Below are 21,965 nucleotides of genomic sequence, written 5' to 3' on the forward strand. Positions count from 1 at the left end.
GGGACTGAGTCAACAAATATAGTTGCGTGAAGGGGAAATATTACTGATGGTTGACAAACCGTCCATAAGGAAAAACCTAGAAGGTGATCTGACCCTTAGCAAAGTACCATGTTTCAGTTCAACTAAATCATCAAATTTATTTACACCATGAAGCAGTTTTCATTACAGATCCACAAAGAATATAATACATCTATGTACATTGGCGAACAAAATCCACCTGCAAACTTTCACTTTGCTCCTCGTGGAAACGTTTCCTGGGTGAATATACATTATATTTCTGGCTAAAAATAGGAGCGAAATATTTCAAATCCATTTAAGTTCATTTGCACCGATCAAGCTTTCAATGTCGCCGGTCTCGCCCCGTTGCTCGCTAACCCTCGTGTCTGGCCGGATATTTTCTTCTTCATGTGCTCCGCCATGCCGGGCAGTCGTGAAAAGTGGTTTCTCGCTAGCACGTGCTTGTGAAGGATCTTGCCAATAAACATTCTCCCATACGCCTAGAAAGAGAAATGCAAAACTAAGATAAGAAAATTTTGCGGACGATGGCAATTCTGGTTTCAACATCTTGCTACAAAGTATCGCACCCTAACAGTCAGGGAGATTCTCGGCTAGTTTAAAGGAGAAGTGTCATAAAGGGTTTTTGACCTCTTTTGTTAAAAATGGTGAAAAAAGACCTTCACTCAGCCACAAAATAATTCTAGAACAACGAGAGGAATTTTTATTGAAAGGAACACCTAGTGATCTGTCCTAGCGCATTTTGGAAACAAATATGAGGGAACTTGAAAACGTTAGCCTAACATTTTTCAAGTTTCATTCCATTCTGACCTACTCTGTCTCTGACCAAAGGCACTAATCGACAGTTATTGCACTGGGTGATAATTTATAACAAAACCAGACAATTAAATAGAAGAAAGCTCCTCGCAGTTAGTTCTATTTAATCTTTCATCTACAGTTTAAAATATATGTTCCATATATTCATGTTCAAAACCAGACAAGTATTTTTGTTTTGTTTCTGTTTACCGACAAACATCGCTGGGGGTTTGAAATGACATCAAATTCACGTGATACCTCCCCTTTAAGCTTCCGTCTACAGGTGTTAGTTTCAATCGTTTTTATTTGACAACGAAGATTTATCTATATAGTTTGGTTATCGGTCCTGTGCACATCCAATTTCCACTGACAGAGAGATAAGGACTGCCAGTACGTTGGGGTATCAGTTACAATTCACACAAGAAAATAAACAGCAACTTTAAGGCCCGGCAAAACGCCAATGACGAAAGCTTAAAGTGCCCATAACCCCAAAACATTTTTTTCGCTTAAATGAATCTTTGCACCTGTTCGAAACGCATTGAGCCTTTTTGCGCCTTTTTTCAACCAAATCTTGACTTTTTATAGGCTGTAAAAGTTACGAAATCTAGCCATCATTTGTCCCATGACCGAGCTAGTAAGGGGCATGAGTCTATTCCTTACTTGACGTCACAAACTGATTTGCATTGCATTAAGTCTTTGTGAAAATGCATGCAAAGCAGTTTGTGACGTCCTGTAAGGAATAGACCCATGCCCCTTACCAGCTCGGTCATGGGACAGATGATGGCTAGATTTCGTAACTTTTACAGCTTATAAAAAGCCAAGATTAAGTTGAAAAAAGGCGCAAAAAGGCTCAATGCGTTTCGAACAGGTGCAAAGATTTATTTAAGCGAAAACTTTTTTGGGGGTTATGGGCACTTTAAACAGAAGCAATCTTTCTTCAGCAGAAAGAGAAAGGGCAAAGGAGTAAGTGAAGCTGTAAGATCAGGAAAAACGAGAAGATGCTCCCACCCGGAGATCGATCGGTTTCGCGCCATTTTTTTGGGAAAACCAATATGGCGCGGGTTTGATTGCTAAGGATTCTGGGTAGATTTTGGTCCCAGACCTTTGAGTCCAAGTCACCTCGTTCAACACCATGCAACATCGTCCAACAATGTTAAATGATGTTGCAATCGTTTGGCCGGCCCTTTATAAAAGAAATACGGTAAACAATAGCAGCAAATAAGCACCTCAGTGACGTTCTCTAGCTTGGCGTGTGCAGAGGCCTCCTCTTTAGTGAGCAGGATACAATTCCAAGGTGACCACTCCTCGTACTTGTTCCACCGAACAAGCACCAAGTCAAACAGGTCTTCATGTGCACTCAGCACGCTCTGACTATTCCAAATGTTCTCCACAAGATAGCGAAGGTCGGGTTCCTAGAGAAAGGCAAGAGAAACGAGAATTTAGTTTGTCATAGAGAATTCAATTTTCCGTGAACTCAGCTATATGGACTTGGTTAAAATTTGGTGTACTTCAACTGCACTTTAATTCATCATCTTTTTTGTCTCAGCGTGGACAAAGTGTCGCATGCAATGAATGCAATGCAACGCAACTCCACACAACACAACACAACACAATTTATTAGTTTTTCAGAACTACTTTACAACTATAGTGGAAGCGAATTTTTCCTCCTTACTCCAACTTAAGCATAAAAGGATCTTCTAAAGGCCTATTTTTCCTGAAGTCATTTATTACAACTTGTAAGTCGAAATTCATAACCAACTGAGGGTAAACTAACAGTCAATATAGCTAGAATGTACAGTGACATATAATTTAGTTAACATACCATGTTAAAATTTACCTTAAAAGTAACATGTCATGAAAAGGGATGAAAACCGGCTTGAAGTAATATATCAAACAGGAGAAGGTGTGTTTCATCAGATATCCAAACACTGAGAAGTAGGTTGAAAAAATGAGGCGCAACCGAGTTTTTATAAACAACTTCGAGGTATTTGGATATCTGATGAAACACACTTTCGAGTGTTTGATATGGCTTCTCAAATGATTAATAATTCTTGAGAAATTCAAGGCTAAAGTTGGTAAAATTTTATGGTAATTAGGAACACATATCCAAACCACGGTAACAGTAGTGATTTTCTTACTTTTCTCTTGATGAATTATTAATGAGTTTGAGAAAAGCTATATCAAACACGCGAAAGAGTGTTCCACCCGATTTCCAAACTCCTCGAAGTTGGTTTAAAAAAAACTCGGCGCAATTCTCGGTGTTTGGAAATCGGATGACACATTCTTCCTCGTGTTTGATAATATCACTTTAAGTTGGCAAGTGTCCTTATGCACGTAGCCTAGTATATATTATCTGTAAGCAAAAATTTGAGTCAATTGATCTGACATCCATACCTGAAGCAAGTAAGCGATCTTGGAGTCATCTTCAAAGCTTTCTTCTGATCGTCTAAGTTCCTTCAACATAGCTCTGTACTGCGAGAAGTCATGTCGTAACCTGGCGTCGTTGTCCAACTTCGTACACTTTCTACATCTTCCGACAACCCTAAAGACAACGAGGATTTTCGACGTGACTTCAACGTCAAACAAGTAATTAAAAGAGCTTTCAAAGTTACTGTTTTTCTTGACTAACATCGATAGAATTCAGGCACCCTGAGTGCTCAACAAATTGATTTCTTATGAAAAAGACCATGTATGTGTACGTGAGCCGTTGGTGATTAAGGCCTAGGGCAAACGTCGAATCTAAGTCGCGTCGAATTTATTAAAAATAGGTTCGACAAAGAGTCGACTTAATTCCAGTGTGGTAGCAAACGTCGAACCTGCGTCGACCCTAATTCTCAAGTTGCACTTCGTGAAACACGGGAATAAGCACGTGTCCCCGTGCTATTAGGGACCTTACGAAAACACGCCACAACACAAAAAGATTAATGAGCAAAAACAATCGCTCTGCACGTGCGTTTTAAATTTTGGTACATTTCTTTGTCGTCCTCTGCAAAACAACAACGTGAAATGACCAAATTCAAGGTTTTGTAGAGAACGTGAACCCACGGGAGTGAATTTTTCATTCTCTTCCTTAACTTGAACGGTACTCCTACCAATTTGGTTCCTGGCTAGTTTGTCGTTTGTGTATACAAGTTGAATGAGTTAAAATAATCGCGAAGTAGCACAAATGAAATAAAGTTATACTTTCAAATGACGTTTGCGTTGGTGTCACCGTCTTGCATTCGTAAGGTCCCTATTCACTCGATGTGCGGCTAGTTATTGCTAGGAGTTGCTAGCGAAATGCCGAAATACAGTGCTCGTCGGGCTCTTCTTTGGCAATTAATTGCGAAAAATAGAAAGAAAACACTCAAACACTGAGCATTTATTGCAAATAGGCAATTTGCATTTCAATCATTTATATTTGGTGTTAATGAAACACGAAAAACACATTTCCATCACGCTGTGCGATGCGCTGTCAGCAATGACTCTCGATAGCTCGCCATTTCTGGTCGCGAAATTGTCTTTGTACAGCGCATGCTCGTCAGGGGGGGAAATAGCGTTTGGCAGATAGGGGAGTCGGTATTTTTGTGACTTTTGCGCAGTCCATCACATTTGAATCAATTATTTTGTAATTTGCATGATTTATGAATTGAGTTCAGCGCGTGTTTAGAACGGCGTTTGCTGTAACGCCGAACCACTGTCGCATTATCCGACTTGGCAAGTCGAACTTATGCTGGAGTCGAACCAATTAATTTGAGTCGAACTTAAGGCTGGTTTCCATATGATCGCAGATCGCAATAATTGCGATCTGCGATCATATGGAAACCAGCCTTTAATTGCGGCAAACGTCGCACCATTCATGCGCCTATTTCAAAATTAATAGGTTCGACGAATTAAGTTCGACTAAGATTCGACGTTTGCCCTAGGCCTAAGTCACACTAATTCAAAATCGAGCAATTTCGAATAAGCCTCCGGTTTACTTCGGAAATACTGTACAGACTGAAACTTTTCCTACTTTCCATTTTGCGATTTGGCATTCGTTTGCTTGTTTTTGTTTTCCGATAATTAATTTTTTGCGTTTGGGGGACAAGTGATATTCTGCACAGAGAAACTATTTTTTTTGGTAATATCGAACAAGTCGAGTATATCCCACAGCTGTTAGAAACCACAACCAAAACACGCATGCACGCATGCATGCTGTAAACTTGCGGAAAACGAATAAGTTCCTTTCTGCGCTATTATAGTTCTTGACTGTGTTCTTTTAACTTAAACGGAAACAAACACGCTTTTGTATAAAAACACCGTTAATGGAAAATTTACGGTGAAGTAATTTTTGCAGAGAAAGTATCCGGGAACAAATTTCGCAGGAGCTTACTTTTGCGAATAGCAATGAGAACCCACACAAATTTCCCACCACACGGCAATCGAAAGTACTTTTGTGGCTTTTCTCAAGTGTTCCTATATTCGTCTTGTCCCGCCTCGATTAGTTTTGTAAATATTTGCGGGACAAACAGTTCATTCTGTTATTTTTCAAATAAATTGTTGTCGTTGTTGTTGTACTACAAACTTTCATCAGCAATTCACCATGGATTATCGCTTATCGCCTTTCGAACAATCGCGGTATCAACTCTTTCCGTACTTTTTGCCAAACTTAGAATATTTTCCGTGTCCCACGACGTGTTCGGCTTAAACTCGGAAATCTTAGTCGTTATTTCACTAGCCTTTCAAGTTTTACAATCGTGATAACGTTTTTGCTACCAGCTCACTGATTTGCATTTCTACCCGTTTTGTCTTACCTAGAATTAGACGAAAGTTGGAACTCCGTTGACGGCAGGTAGGCGTTACAGCTTGGACAGAAGTAAATATTTTTGCGTAGAACTGTTGGATCCTGTGGAACCTAAAGGGACAAAAACCACCAGAAACGAGTCAGTAAAAAGAGTCGTGACAATAACAGCAGTGCTCCACTTGAATGAGGAAAGACAGTCTAGCACTTATGGGCACCCAATGTTCCGTTTCCGTCGGTAGAATATCTGGCCCAAGTTGTTCAAAGAGCGGATAACTTTATTCAGTGGATAAATCGCTATCCAGCGGATAAAATGTATTGGTGGGAGTACACTTTATCCGCTGGATAGCGATTTATCCACTGGGCAGAGTTATCCGCTCTTTGAACAACTGGGGTCTGTTCTGAAAGACATCATCCGCCTCAGAAATTAGAAGAAAACCTAGCGTTGTCTTAGGGGTTGTTTACATGAAGGGAGGAAGATCCTAGCACTAGGAAGATGCGAGAAGGCGGAAAAACGTTTCGTTTGCTTTACATGCAGAAATTTCGGCCGAAGTGGTTACCAAGTGGAGGAGGAAAAGAAGAATAACTGTCGGCCTTGAGCAGCTGAACGCCCGGCTGCCGCCATGTTTGTTCTTTTTGTCCCTAGTACTAGGATCTTCCGAGAGAAGTAGTTTACATGGTGCTAGGATCTTCCTATCTCTCAGCTAGGAAGTTCCTATCTCTAGGAAGATCCTAGCGCAAGGGCCAAGTACAACTTTTTGCATGTAAACTGAATAGAGAAAACATATGGCGCTAGAATGATCTAGCCTGCGAGCAAGCTCTTCACCCCCAAGAGAGCTTGCTTGCAGGCTAGAATGATCCGCCCTCTAGGATCTTCCTAGTGCTAGGATCTTCCTCCCTCCATGTAAACAGCTTAAAAGCGTAAGGTCACCTCCAACTTTCGCAACGCTTAAGAACTAATCCCTTTTGTTTTTGGAGGGGCAAATACGTCGTTTAAAGTTCAAAAAATGCCAGCTAGCATTTTTGGAAAACCGACAGCAGCTCGTAAATTCGGGGAATAAGATTCCGTTCGGTCGCATCAGGAAATATCTCTCACAGCAATCAACCGAGACTCTTGATGTCAGAAGCGCTAAGACTGTTGGTGACTTTAAGACAAAGTTAAGATCACGCCTTTATCGTTTAGCATTTTTAGCATACGATTCATAAATTCATAAATTCTCAGCTAAGGAATGCGGAACAGATCAAACTATGTGATTTTGCATGAGCTTTTAGAAAGCTTTCACAACACACCTTATTAATTCATAAACCCATTGACCTATCAAATGGTCCATAAAACATCACGTGAAGTGGTTTTATATCCGATAAAACCTCCTCCCTATTAGTATGTGGTGTTTAATGTTCTTCTCGTATGCTAATTTCCAACGTTCACAAAAGCATCATTGTTATGAACTCGCTCGACAAACGCTGTTCCAGGAATGTTTTTGAAGCCGTTCAAAAAACTCGCAGCACGTGTTTTAACCACTCGGCATCCCGATAAAACACTGCTGCTCGTGTTTTAAACATTACATAATATGACGTGGGGATGAAGGTAATAACATTTCAACTATTTTTATTTTAACGTTCTTGCTGGGTGACCCTGAGACTTAAAGAAACACGAATATCACTTACCTTGATTAGACGAGCCGCTTCAGGGTTAAAGAGAGGAGTTTTGCAGTATTGAAGGAAGAGGGTTAAAATTCTCTTGCGCAAACCTACGGAAAAGTTAGGTAAAAAAGTACGACAGTTCAGAAAATGTAGATAATTCGAAGACTATTCTAGTAGAAATGATACATCATCATCTGGGATGCTGAAAGAATTAATCGTTTGCTAGTTGGCAACAGGAATAAAAGTTCCAATCTCAATAATCAGCTGCGTGTTACTTTGTTGATTCACATTCTAAGATGTGAAACAATGGATCAACGACAACCAACAGATGGAGAAAAAAAACAAAGTCAACGAAAGATTACGAAGTTGTGCATGCATCTATTTATCAGCTCGGTCATACATTCCTTTTTGTAAGAACGTCTAATTTTGGAGCTGAGGCTGAACGTTCTTCTTCTTACTTATTTATTTATTTATCTTTTTTTGGAAATTTGAACCTGAAAACGTTCTTACAGATGTTCTAATAAGTTACATGTTATAGCATTTCAATAAAGCTATGCAGACGTGAGCAAGACACCTATCAAAGAACAATACGAGCCGTAGTGTGGTGTATTAGTATTTACACCGTTCGTTTTAAAAAAAAACTTTCGGTCAAAATAAAAATGTTTTCAACTGACCCTCAGCCTGGGTGATGTTCTTAGTATGTTCTTCAATTTTAGTTAATCTCAGCCTCAAGGTTCTTATAAAAAAGTTGTTGTAAAAAAAGAGTGTATCATGAAAAGTGTCTTCAACGATGATTGGTGAGAGTGTCTAATAAAAGCAACCAGAGTTTAGTTTGTGAGTTAACGAAAACCGCAAATACTTTCTCTCGTTACTTATTTAAAAATCTGGGCTGGCCCTCCCTGTGGCCAGCTCCTCAGTACCTTCTAAATTTGATTCCTTGACTCCCCTCATCAGTAAATCAGCTTCTCTATCAATCAGTTCAATGATCTCTTGTGTAAGCTTACAGTCATGTTCTTTCACAGTATGCTTCAGCGTCAACAGTACATCAAGTCTCTCATCCTGCGTTAGGTACTTCATGCTGAGGGTACTGTAAATATCCCTTAACTCTTGGGCGCGGATTGTGTAGGGCGTATCCATTTCAGTGACCTTGCCATCGTAAGCTTTCCACTGTTTTGGTGCAGCAGCCTTTGGAGAAAATAATGAAATATTTAGTCAAATCTCCAGAGATAATAAAGCAGTCAAGATAATCGGGGTTTGACTCCGACCATAAAATAAGCGTCAGATACAATGAAAACCATAGCCTGAGAAAATCCTTGTTCGACAAAAGACAAACACTTCTTCACTCAACTAGAGTGCAAAATATAGCGTGAAAGGGGCCTGAGATAACATAACATAACATAACACAACACAACACAACATAAAATAACATAATTTAACATAACGTAACGTAACATAGCATAATGTAACATAACATAACATAACACAAGTAAACGTAACGTAACATAACATAAGTGAACGTAACATAACGTAAATGTAACATGACATTACATATTAAGTAAATGTAACATGACAAAATGAAACAACATAACTTAACAAAAGTAAACGTAACATAACATAACATAACATAACATAACGACATAAATAAACGTAACATGACAACATAAGTAAATGTAATATAACATAAGTAAACAATGTAACGTGGCAAAATGAAACATAACATAACATAACATTCATTCAAAATGTTGGACAAGAAAACAAAAACAAATATACATGAACATCTTGAAAAGGAACAGGAGGTCGACCTATAACGTTCCATAAATAAAATAACAATAAAAAAAGTGTATATGAGAAACTACTATATGACAAAAGAAAAACAAGAAACAAACAAACAAACAAAAGACGATATCACTATTCACATAGTGACATTTTGAGAAAGGATTTCAATCTTGCTTTAAAAAGTCTGAAGTCTAAGTCACTCTTACAAAAACACACCCATCTACACAAACCTTGTTCAAGAAGTTCTTGATCCTCTTGTCTTTGTTTTCATCATCGGCAACAAGCTTATGTCTATCAATGGAGGCAATCAGATATGCTTCTTGTTCTAACAGCCCTACAAGTGCAGCTTTCCTTTCAGGGCCAGAGTATAACTCATCTATACGAGCCATCTCATCCTTACGCCACTCTGATCAGATGAATGACACAACTAGATTAGAATGAAATCATAATGATTCGGAAAAGCCTAACAACGCCAGAGAGTTGACTTTTTCTCAGGCTTCTAACTACAACATGTTTGTATTTAACAGCCATCATTTCCTTTTGTCAGTGATATGAACAAAAGGAATTACATGAACATGGTCAGACTTTCTTTAAGTCCGTTTTCATGTAGTCCAGCCAAGCGGACTTTGCGTGACTTTGTTGCTTGATGTTCATGTTCTTTACCTTTAAAATGGCAATTAAATTAGAATTAAACCACAATGACTAGGAATTAAGCCTCTATTAATAAACTACCCTAAAAAGGTGTGACAGCTTTAATCTCTTTATGCTTTATGTAACTCATCTAGAAGGGTAATTTTTTGCTCTTGCGTTTGAATGACTGTATCAGCTTTTTCATATACATGAATTTTACAATACACTACTTAAGGCTCTCCATGCCATGAAGCAGGTGTGTTCTTCTCTTCCCATCCACTTGTGCACTTGTGCATGCAACATGTGATGTAAGAACACTCATTTTCTATTTTCTTCACTGAAACACAAAATATCTCAACATCAACTTACTCTCCAAATGTGCGTAAAGAAGATCAAAGTCTTCCTTTGTTTTTGGATTCATTCTCCTTTCCCACTCTTTTCTTATTCTTTCTGCTCTTTCTTTCTGTTTCCTGAGCTCTTCCTGTCTTTCCCATTCCTGGCGTCGTATGCGATCTTCTCTAAGCTTCTGCACATACTTCTTTGCCAGCCACCTTCTCCAATAGGTTTGAAGAATAATGACCTGTAAATTCAAGTCAGCTTCTGTAAGCCCTAAGGTCATCCCTGCACTAAGGAAAATGCCAAAATTTTCTTAATTGCTAACTATGAACCCCATGTGATGTACCATTGAATGGTATCACAAAAGCTCAATTAAGCTCTTGAGGGGGTTGGGTGGGGTTACTTTTTCAGGTTTCAGGAAAGGAGTGGGGTGGGGGTTATTAGAGAGAGAGTGGGGGTGGGGTTATTTTCAAAAATTAACCTCACATCATAAATACAATGTCATTTTATCCTAGGACAATAACACTTCTGCACATTGAAGGTCAAGTGAAGTTCCTCTATGGACCAACTGGATAATACTGGGGAAGGGGGATGGGGGCATTGAAAAACAAAAAAAAAAAGAAAAGATTTTCAAATGGGGGACTTGTTTGGGAACTGGTTAAAACTATGATACATTAAAAAAACCCTATCTAGACTGGAATTCTGTTGCCCTCTACTCCCCTCCCCAAACCCCTCCACGACTATGCAACTATTAAAGTGATGACAATGACACAGTAAGCCCAAAGATGTTTCCATTGTGGTCCGCAACGGGAAGTAATGACGTCATATTAAATGGTAATTATGTAATAATTGCCAAATGCCAGCCATCTTGGATCCGTCATCTTGGATATCAGGGTTTCCCCAAAACTTCAGGAAAGTGCCAAAATTGAACGAAAAGTAATCAAAACCAATAAAAGAACACTGATATAAGTAACTGTAAGAAAAGTTGTTTTCTTCATTTCAGAATATGATTTTCCATTTTCTGAAAAAATTGCCTGTCAAGCATTAGTTGCCATGGTAACATTATAAGTCAATGAACACTGTCCGACCACATAAAAGTGTTCCCAGTAATAATATTGATTCCAGATGATTCAATCTCTTTAATTTGATTAGGGGTCAACTCAGGTTAACTCCGACCATCATATGCAGAGTACCAGCAACTACCCGTGTCAGGCTCACTTGGTTGTCTAATTGGTGCACTGTCATGTTTCATATTTACCATGAACTTACCTTCTTTAAAATTCGTCTGTGGTGTTGTTCAGCTGTGACATATTGCCCAGGAATCAGTATTTTGTCAGTAACATTTGATACATAGCAGCCATCCTTTGTCTGAAAAAGATAAACAAAAATATTCAGGTTGCTGTGCTTAAGACATGGTTAAAATTCAATTTTCATTTCATTGATTAGAATATATACACTGTATGTACAGTATACTTATCTAGCAGTATTGAGAAGGGTAATCAGCCAAAGGAAAAGCCTCAAATGGAATTAGATTACAACTTATCATATAGATCGACATACAATTTCATGACATCAAAATTATGAGCATTTGTCGCTTGTTACAAAATGTTTCCCTAGTTATGTTATTCATAAAAAAAATAAGTTGATGTAACCTGACTACATTTGAAAGATGAAAAGTGAACTAGCTATTCATGATTTCTAACTGCAAATTGGTTGATACTGAGGATTTTAAAATGATTACCGTGTTACATGTAATGATTTTACTCATTGACAGTTCTTAATAATTACCATTTGCGTTGAAGTTGTATTTGTTGTTTGTTGAACTCTATTTCTCAGTTTGTATGTCTGAGTGTCTCGGTGGAACTTCTCCACGGAAGATGGTACACGGATCTTGGGAATTGTTTGAGCAGTAGCATTATGGAACTCTGCTCCTGTCAGCCTGTGCTTGTAGCCGCCAAGGAATGGCTTCTTTTTATTCTCTTGCACAATGTGGACGACAACCTCTGCTTCTTTTCCACCTGAAATTATACAGTACAAAGTGATCATCAGTTGAATGCTAAGCAGTTGGACATAAAGGATTCATGCCTTTATTTTATTTTTTCTAAAATAGATAACTGCAAAATACAGAGTTTAATTAACAAATCGACGGCAGTTTTCTATGGTCTATACTCTTATAGACCATAAAATGACGTCAAAAAATGTTCAAAACTTAAGTGGAACCACGAGCCGCAGGCGAGTGGTTTCACTGCCAAGTTTTGGACATTTTATGGCGTCATTTTATGGTCTATAAGAGTGTAGACCATAGAAAACTGCCGTCGATTTGTTTTTTACAATAGCATGGAAAAAGTACGAGCGGAATTGGCAAGTTTTTTTGTTGAGAAAGCGCGCGTGTTACATCTGACGTCATTTTTATTGTCTGTACTCTTATAGACAATAGCTACGAGCCAATCAGCGCGCAGAAATTTGGACAGTTATTGTAAAATTTGTTTTCCAGGGAATGCAAAGTTAACTATTGCCAAGAATTCATAAGGAACAAACCATTTTGAGTAATTGAGGGCTTATAATCATTCTTGTGAGCCCATCCTTATCTCCCAGTTCCCACCCATTCTCTCCTAGTCCCCACCCATTCTCTCCCAGTTCCCATCCATTCTCCCCCAGTTCCCAGCATTTCCCTCCCAGTTCCCGGCCTTTCTCTCCCAGTTTCCAGCCTTTCTCTCCCAGTTCCCACTCTTTCTCTTCAAGTTCCCACCCATTCTCTCCCAGTTCCCACCCTTTCTCTCCCAGTTTCCACCCATTCTCTTCAGTTCCCACTCTTTTCTCTCCCAGTTCCCACCCATTTTCTCCCAGTTCCCACCCATTTTATCCCAGTTCCCATCCTTGTCTCCCTGTTCCCACCCTTTCTCTCCCAGTTTCCACTCTTTCCCTCTCAGTTCCCAACCTTTCTCTCCCAGTTCCCACCCTTTCTCTCCTAGTTCCCACTCATTCTCTCCCAGTTCCCACCTTTTCTCTCCCAGTTCCCATCCATTCTCCCTCAGTTCCCACCCTTTCCCTCCCAGTTCCCACCCATTCTCTTCCAGTTCCCATCCTTATCTCCCAGTTCCCAGCCTTTCTCTCCCAGTTCCCACCCTTTCTCTCCTAGTTCCCACTCATTCTCTCCCAGTTCCCACCCTTTCTCTCCCAGTTCCCACCCATTCTCTTCCAGTTCCCACCCTTTCTCTCCCAGTTCCCACCCTTTCTCTCCCAGTTGCCATCCATTCTCGCTCAGTTCCCACCCTTTCCCTCCCAGTTCCCACCCATTCTCTCCCAGTTCCCACCCATTCTCTTCCAGTTCCCATCCTTATCTCCCAGTTCCCAGCCTTTCTCTCCCAGTTCCCATCCATTCTCGCTCAGTTCCCACCCTTTCCCTCCCAGTTCCCATCCATTCTCCCTCAGTTCCCACCCTTTCCCTCCCAGTTCCCACCCATTCTCTTCCAGTTCCCAGCCTTTCTCTCCCAGTTCCCAGCCTTTCTCTCCCAGTTCCCGGCCTTTCTCTCCCAGTTCTCACCCATTCTAACCCAGTTCCCACCCTTTCCCTCCCAGTTCTCACCAATTCTCTCCCAGTTCCCACCCATTCTCTTCCAGTTCCCATCCTTATCTCCCAGTTCCCAGCCTTTCTCTCCCAGTTCCCAGCCTTTCTCTCCCAGTTCCCGGCCTTTCTCTCCCAGTTCCCAGCCTTTCTCTCCCAGTTCCCAGCCTTTCTCTCCCAGTTCCCAGCCTTTCTCTCCCAGTTCCCAGCCTTTCTCTCCCAGTTCCCGGCCTTTCTCTCCCAGTTCTCACCCATTCTAACCCAGTTCCCACCCTTTCCCTCCCAGTTCTCACCAATTCTCTCCCAGTTCCTATCCTTATTTCCCAGATCCCAACCTTTCTCTCCCAGTTTCCACCCTACTATATTCTTTCCACTCTCCCCCTCCACTCAAATGTTTTTGTCTTAAGTAAGATGTTTTTCTCTTAAGTAAGCATGGTAAAAAATTATATGCATTGTAATACTTACCACTTTCCACTCTGACTTTGATTTTGTCTGGTAGTTTGTAGGCTGGTGATGCCTTCCTCAAGTGGAGAGGTCTATTGATTGGATCTGCTGACTGAATTTCCACTTGAACTGTCTGTCCTGCTAAGACACCCAGATCTGATAACACTGTTGGGTCTTCTACAATTTTCCCTTGAAAGAAAAAGCAATTCACATATATTTTAGTCATTATTATGAATTCAGAATTATTTCCAATTGAAAGTAATATAATTATGATCTACATTATACATGTAATGTAAGAAGCAGCTTTTTGCAAGCATGCACATTTATTTTAACCTTGTTTTAATTAGACCCCTTGTAGTCTGTTTTTCTCTCGAAGTTTATGTGACCCCTTCTTGTTCATACCCCTACTGTAGCTTGTGCTCAACAGATTGATTAACCCTCAATGGAAGAAAAAATGGGTGTCTGCAAGCAGTCTACATTTAATTCACAAATGCTACTGATCACCGTCACCAGTATCATTTAACCTTATAAACTTTTTGTATGTATCAGTACAGTGTAGATGCACAATAGATGCATGCAAATGTTGCCTGCTCAATTAAGGTTAATGCATAGAATTTCCTCCAGTACTGTACATGTAGCAGCTCTCGTAAGCTCGTAATAATATTATTGTTTTAATTGTGTAACCGCTGCTATTGTTTTTAGGGTTGGGGGTATTGTTCTGTTGTTTGTTCTATCATTTTCTAAAAGGGTTGCAAGCCAATCACGTGAGACCTTATGGACGCTGTTACATTGCCCATTCCTTGTAACACTTCCCTACATGTAACTTACCATCAAAAACCATCAGTATCACTTGGGGTGGCTGATTGAATTCTGATGCAAAATGGTTTCTAAGCTCTAGGAAGGACTGCTTCAATGAGCAGGTCATATGCTGGACATTACCATCTGGCATAATGATGAACTTGACTAGGAAAGAAAAACAATACTGTGAATTCCTGTAATTCCTTACTGTAGATTACAGTTTATTGTTTATTATAACTGGAATCATGATTAGGATATGTATAATGCACCAAACAATGATTGTGTTTATCCAATCACAATTACGTGTACACTGTATAGCCAAGGATAACTGTCATGGCAAGCTAACAGGCTAGGCTATCAAATTTAATAATTAACTTTTAATAACAATTTCATCCCAGGTGGAAATCTTATTAAGATCTTGTAAGATCTTACAAGATCTTGTAAGAATCTTATAAGAATGAAAATAACACTAAGATCTTAATAAGATCTTGTTAAGATTTCATATCTTAATAAGTCTTACAACACTTCTTAATAAAATCTTAATACAAACTATACAATCTTCAGCATTTTAAGATCTTATAAGATCTTACAAGATCTTACTAAATTCTTGTAAGATACTTGTAAGAATCTTGATAAAATCCTCAACCTAACAATCAATAAGATCTTAAACAGCTTTTAATAAGATCTTATCCATTTCTTAATATTTTCTTATTAAGATCTTATCAAAATTTGTGACAAGATCTTATTAGCAATCTTGTTAAGATCTTAAGAATTAACTTACAAGAATCTTGTTAAGATCTTACTATAAATTAAAAATAAGATCATGAACATATTTTGATAAGATCTTACCTATTTCCTAATGTTTTCTTAATAAGACCTTAACCGAAATTTGTACCAAGATCTTACAACCATTCTGATTAAGATCTTAATACATCGTAAAAATTATGTTTTCTTCAGTGTTCTAAGTTGATAAACGCTATGTGGACATGTCTGTTTCCAAACAAAGGCTTAAAAGATATGACTGTTAAGACTTACAGTTTGCAGTTTACAGATTGTATTTGCAAAAAAAAAAATTAAATGCACAGTCCTACACTGAAACTCATTTGTGAAAATATTATTACTTACAAACCTGAATTAATGAATCTCAACTCCATTTAATGCCAGAAAGAACAAAAATGCTTTAAATCATAATTTCTACGATTTTCATGCACAATGCTAGCTTTTAAAATGAGCAAGAAAACGTGGAAAAGCGTGGAATCACAGCAACACCGGCAGCCATCTTGGATTTCATTCAGACTGGGAAGACTGGGCACTATTTTGGTCAGCAGATATGCCACTGCAGGCTCGGAGAAAAGGCCGTTTCATGTTGGATTTTAGGCGGGTTTCAAGTATACAGCACACATTTCCTCTGGATTTTGCCTCAGTTAAGCTAAAAAAACGATGGCTTCAAGCAGCAAACTGTGGACAACCACTTTTTAGAAAGAGGTAAGTTTCTTTACCAATTATTTTGTGAAAGACTGCTTGAAAATGTATGATCGTCCACGCGAATTATAGACATTTACATATGCATGCTGCTTCTTGAAGATTGTTGAGGTGGTCATTCCCTATTTAGTTTTTATATGAAGCCTTTGCAAGCGTTTTTACGGAGTAATTTGTAGCCGGGTTGATATCATGACAGAGTTGGTATAAGCTGAAGACTTGAGTGATCGATCTTGTTTTGGCTTGAAGATCAGTTTATGATCTTCGTGGAGTGTATGACTCATTTTACTCACATCAGGAACTAACAAGATTGTTATGGGTGAGAAGCTCACTGCCACATTGTCTAAATTAAAGTTAATGGCAGCTTAGTGGTCACTGTGATCACTTAGAAGAACTCTTTTAAAGTGCACAATTTTTCTGTTTTACTGTAGATTTTCAACTCCTATCTCCATTTTGTTGTCAAGGTTGAGACTCAAGACTGCAACTTCAGAGTCAAGTCAACAAATCCTGCTCAATGAAGTCACTTATATGTCGTGAATTGCGACTTCTGCTAATTCTACTCAGTAACAATAATACTAAATAAAATTTTGTAACTTACATAATGGCAGTATTTGATCAGTACTTGATATCATAGTTGAAAACAGCAAGCAACAAATTATAAAGGGAACACTAAGTAGCAATCCTTTTGATCAATGCAATCATTTTTTCTTATAAATTAGGCATTTATGAACTTGTCAAACCTGCATTAGGAATGGTAATATTTAGCACATTCATTGTAAATGGTTCAGCCTACACTCTGGAGTTTTGTAAGGATAAAAGAAATGTAAATGGGCAATTGGCTTAGAGAAATCCTCACAAAATAAACTGAAAAGTGGCATTCTCGTGCGGTTCACACAATGATGATGTAATCCTGCTCTTCAGTGGGTTGTGGCTTAATCCAGCTACATTCCACCCCCAACATTTGCACAACAAATAATTATTGTTTTTAGTTGCTTCACTGAGTATCTCTTGTATATTGGTGCCATTCTTTTGGCTGAAAAGTTGAAAGGCTCTGCTCACAAACAGTTTAAACTGACTCAATAGTTGTTGAAACGCTGCTCCCCTTTCCTCTTGGTCAATGTTGTTTGGGCAAATTGGCGTGCAGGTCATCATTGCTTCCATTGTAATTTACTTAGGAGGAGGAGGGAGGGAGACACTTCTAACAAACAGTGTTTCAACATTTTGACGCCAATAGAAGGCTGCTGTCAGCATTTGCTCAGAGGCAAAGAGTACATGATGATTTGACCAATGGAGGCATACACTTATGTAACCTTAGTTAATAAATAATAATTGTTCTAATTGGTAGCTTTTTTAGCAAGGAAATTAGCAAAAAAGTTAGGAAAATAGCATAAAAAAATGATATCTTGTTCTTTTGTTTTTAATTATTTTTCTTTTTTTCTCCACAGGGGCCATACAGGATAATTTCAAGCTGTCATGTTTTCTTTAGCAATAATTCCTTTCAGTTGCATGTTAAAAGCAAGATTCTTGCTTTTAACATGCAACTGAAAGGAATTATTGGTGTTTTTGTTTTATGTTTATTTTTTATTTATTTGTTTGTTTTTTAACACTAAAGAACATTATTGTACCAGTGGAAACCAAGCTCTTATTCATATGTACAAGTGTTTTTAAGGTTGCTTCTTTCTTGGGAAAATAATACTGGCAAATAATAATTCTCTGGATTGTTTAGAAAGGCTTTAAAGCTGCCAGATTAATTAAGTCAAATAGATTATTATTAGTGCTTCATTAATTGATGCAAATAGGAGAAAAAGTTACATGTAGAACTTTATCCTAGTCTAGAGAACATTTGTTGGTAAAGGTCTGTTTCTGTCACTCTTGTGGATTACAATAACAATTATAGTGCTGTTGATCTTGTGAGCATGCATCACAAGAACTTGAATATATGCCTTGTAAAAAAGCTGTATATGGCATTGTAGTCAATGAAAGTTTCCATCATGTTAACTTGTAAAGATTGTTGTGTTAAATTTATTTCACAAAAGCCAAGGTTTAGCAATAAAAAGGTTATCACACATGATTTTTCTTGTTGGTTATGGTTTAACATGGCCCATCCTTTGAATCTAAGTGCTATGAGCATATCCACCTCAAGTCAGTTTCTAGGTACGTATAGATTTTGTATTGCAAGCAAGCTGTGATCAAACTCTCAGGAACACATGATTCTAGTTTAATTTTGAATGAACCAGTGTAGGTCATTGCCAGAAATGTCAAGGCAATCCAAAAGAAAATTTAAGTATACACTTCAGGTTTTTCCCTATTTTGCAGCTTGATTGAAAAGCAAAATCAAATCTTGGCCCTTCAATTTATCCTGGTCAAGGATCTCTCAAGACTTTCTACAATTTTAATTGGTAAGATCCTGACAATATCTTAGAAAAACATTTGAAGAGATCTTGTCGAAATCTTGTAAGATATTGGAAAGAATCTTGTAAGATCTTGTAAGATCTTGGTAAGAATCTTATAAAGTCTTGTAAGAATCTTATGAAATCTTGTAAGATCTTGGTAAGAATCTTATGAAATCTTGTAAGATCTTGGCAAGAATCTTATGAAATCTTGTAAGATCTTGGTAAGAATCTTATGAAGTCTTGTAAGATCTTGGCAAGAATCTTATGACATCTTATAAGATCTTGGTAAGAATCTTATGAAATCTTGTAAGATCTTGGCAAGAATCTTATAAAATCTTGTAAGATCTAAGTAAGAATGTTTTAAGATCTTGTTAGAATCTTATAAGATCTTACAAGATCTTGTAAGAATCTTGTAAGATCTTGTAAGAATCTTGTGACAAGATCTTGTAAGATTCTTGTAAGATTCTTAAATAAGATTCTTAATAAGAATCTTGATAAGAAACTTAATAAGATCTTACTAAGATCTTAATAAGATTTCCACCTGGGATGTGACATGCACCACGTGTACTGCTGGATTAGCAATGTCAAAAGTGTCCTGCATGGTAACAAATAAAAATCCAACAGAATGCACCTATGAAAGCTAGTAAAACAGCCAGGCTAGCATGCCACAAGTCTCTTAGCGTGCAATTAGAGCATTCAACTGGTGTATGGAAAATCAAGGCTTTAATATCTCAATGGGGACTCCACACTTGTGCTGTGATAAAAACAACCCATCTTTCTCAATGTTAGAAATGTTTGAGATTTATTATGTAGACCTGTGGACTTTCAAAAATCACCCACGTATACTGAAAACTGCACATTCGAGGTTCATGCCCAAAAAAAAATCCTGCATGAGCCTCTTCATTGTACCACATTTTATCCTAACATTAGATTTTGTATTATTGCTGGCATATATTTGTAGTCAACTGAATCAACTGAATGAAGGTAAAGGAAATTTTAAATCAATTCCACTCAATCAAACCGGCAATGATTTGATTGGTTTGCGGTTAGTTCAACTATCAAAGATCAGTGAACTAAAACTTTTGGCTTAGTTTGATTACCAAACAAATGTGAATTCAATCACTGAAAACATTCGAACTAAATCGGCGTGATTAGTTCAATTTTGTTTGGTTCATACAGAAAACATGTACTGGTTCATAACGTATTCAATAAAGACCCCAAAATTTTAATAAAGTTGAATTATGAAATAAAGAGATTCGTCTCTTATAACTATCACAGGTAGTCTGAGCTATGTTGACCTTTGTAATGAGTGGCAGCACTAAAATCACATAATTTGAACATGCCATTAATTTTTTTTTGAACATTCCATTAATGGTTACGTAACATGAAATTATATGGTTTTGTATAAGAGAAAGATGTCTCTTTGAAGGGAAAATAACACTTTTTTTTAGTAAACTTTGCCCACCTGAACTTGTTTGGGTGTCTTTAGGTGTTACACATTGTGTAATTTTTGAGTGGATACAAAGTGACTACAAGGAGATTTAGTTCCACTGATTATACTCTGTATAATTTATTAGAGCAACAACATTGGAACAGTATTAAACTTGACTCAAAAACGACACAAGACACAAAAAGACACCCAAAGAAGGATGAAGCATGATATGTTCTTTTCTCTCATACAAAACCTTACAATTACCGTTACTACAAAACGGTTTACGATGATGTTTATATTAATTACGTGACTACAGTGTGTGCGTGTGCATTGCAAAGGTCAACACAAATATATAATGTTCTTAGGGCTCGGGCTACCTGTGACAAAAGGTGAGCCAAGAACATTAACACTGGAAATGCCCCAGCTGACATGACAACATTTTTTGTCAAGTAACTTCACAGTTGGCTCTTGGTCTCTCCTTTTCTTCCTCACAAAGAATCTTTTTTGTCACTTCTTACTGTTATACATGTAATAACAATAATTAAAAAATAATAATTTAAAAATTTATGACGCGCAAGTTCACAGATTTGGTGTATGATATACAAACAGAATGCCGGTTCCATTTTCAATTGTGATTTTCCAAAACAATGTTAACTCTTCTTGTCAGATACACGTTGACACTGTTTAGATTACTTACCGTTAGCTGTAAAACCATCCTTTGCAATGCCCACAGCTTGATCTCCAGCTACTGCTTCACTGTCAATAGACTTCTCTGCTTTAGAAGTCGGAGGAGCAACCAGAGGGGATTCGCTCTCAGACTGAGACTCCACTACTTTAGCTGGGCTGCCCGCGGAGGAATCCGCATCCTTTCCTACGGGCGACTCCCTTCCCTCCGTTTGAGCATTTGCCTCTTGCGTTTTAACGTCTTTATCAGGTTCTGAAATCACGACAGACATGGTTGTTTCCTCGGCTTTTGAATCCTCTCCCTCGACCGGCGGTGTGGTCTCTTTTACTTCGGAAGGGCTCTCGTCCTTCTGCTCAACTGTACTCGGGTTCTCTGTATCATCTTTCGCATCAGAAACTTCCTCTTTTTGTTCTTGCTCATCCATTTCTACTTTCTCTCCTTCATATCCCTTTCCAAGCTCAGCAGCTTGTGTAGAATCCCCAGCTGCAATATCGCCGCCATTTTGATCGACGGATTGCGGTGGTTCGTTGCTGATCTCGCCTTGAGCATCAGTTCCTTGAGCCGTTTGCTCCTCGCTTTTATCTTCGTCTGCAACTTGATTCTTTATGCTTTCGTCCGCCGCAGACATCTCTGGGCTAAAATCGTCCGATAGCGGATAATAAAACCAAGTTTGTGGGCACAAAAATGCGCGACTCCAAAACTGATTTTCTTTTCACTTGCTGTTGCTGCAATTGTCGTTTCCATAGAAATAGCTGGTTAAAAAGATCGAGGGCTCAAGGTAGCGATTCCCGCTAAAATTGGGGAAAAGTAAGTGCAAAACGATCAAAATTGTGGCGTTTTGTGGACTGTTTTTAAACAGAATTTTTTCTCAGACAAAAATAAAACAAATGAAGATGAGAAAATAGGAATAATTTAGGGAAAAAAAGATAACTTCACCGCAGATATAAGAGCAAATATCGACCAAATACCTTGTGACGTAATCCCGGGGGGGGGGGGTACTCCCCTATATGGGCTATACGGGGACGTGCCGCTGGATAGGGTATGGTTTTTGGCCCCTCTGTCCTGAACAGGGTATATAATTTCAAGCAAGTCTGTCCCGGACCCGTCCTAGACAGGGTATGGTTGCAAGACTGTCGTCGAGTATTTGGCAATCCGAAATCAGAGACGCTAATAGTCTGCATTTATTTTAGTGAACAATGCTTCACGTCAAT

General features: G+C 38.4%; 1 protein-coding gene and 1 long non-coding RNA gene across 3 annotated transcripts; one reads left to right on the forward strand and one right to left on the reverse strand.

Annotated features, from left to right (window-relative positions):
* Positions 1–117: 117 nt before the first annotated feature.
* Positions 118–21,490, reverse strand: LOC146465431 (IQ motif and ubiquitin-like domain-containing protein). The gene is made up of 13 exons (XM_085128637.1): positions 20,767–21,490; positions 14,796–14,930; positions 13,989–14,156; positions 11,747–11,976; positions 11,228–11,326; positions 9,992–10,202; positions 9,223–9,398; positions 8,137–8,401; positions 7,241–7,323; positions 5,586–5,686; positions 3,205–3,352; positions 2,037–2,222; positions 118–497 (listed from the first exon to the last, which is right to left on the reverse strand). Exons 1-13 carry the CDS (start codon positions 21,380–21,382, stop codon positions 333–335), a joined length of 2,583 nt encoding a protein of 860 aa, XP_084984763.1. The 5' UTR covers positions 21,383–21,490; the 3' UTR covers positions 118–332.
* On the forward strand, positions 15,817–18,673 carry LOC146465432 (uncharacterized). 2 transcript variants are annotated; one of them, XR_014868286.1, is made up of 3 exons: positions 15,817–16,250; positions 17,690–17,751; positions 17,826–18,673. It is a non-coding gene; the product is annotated as an uncharacterized LOC146465432 (long non-coding RNA). The 2 variants fall into 2 exon arrangements; XR_014868287.1 differs by lacking the exon at positions 17,826–18,673 and having other exon boundaries at positions 17,420–17,746.
* Positions 21,491–21,965: the final 475 nt, after the last annotated feature.

Source organism: Pavona decussata, unplaced genomic scaffold (assembly GCF_977016875.1).
Source record: "Pavona decussata unplaced genomic scaffold, jaPavDecu1.1 SCAFFOLD_156, whole genome shotgun sequence".
Lineage (NCBI taxonomy): Eukaryota > Metazoa > Cnidaria > Anthozoa > Scleractinia > Agariciidae > Pavona > Pavona decussata.

What these genes read in the sequence shown, in the direction of transcription:
- LOC146465431 (XM_085128637.1), bottom strand. Translation starts at nt 21,382, where the DNA reads ATGTCTGCGGCGGACGAAAGCATAAAGAATCAAGTTGCAGACGAAGAT. An exon ending in TCAAGAACTTCTTGAACAAG is followed by an intron (nt 8,402 to 9,222) that starts GTTTGTGTAGAT and finishes TTTTCTCCAAAG; the next exon opens with GCTGCTGCACCAAAACAGTG. An exon ending in AGCTAGAGAACGTCACTGAG is followed by an intron (nt 498 to 2,036) that starts GTGCTTATTTGC and finishes TTCTCTTTCTAG; the next exon opens with GCGTATGGGAGAATGTTTAT.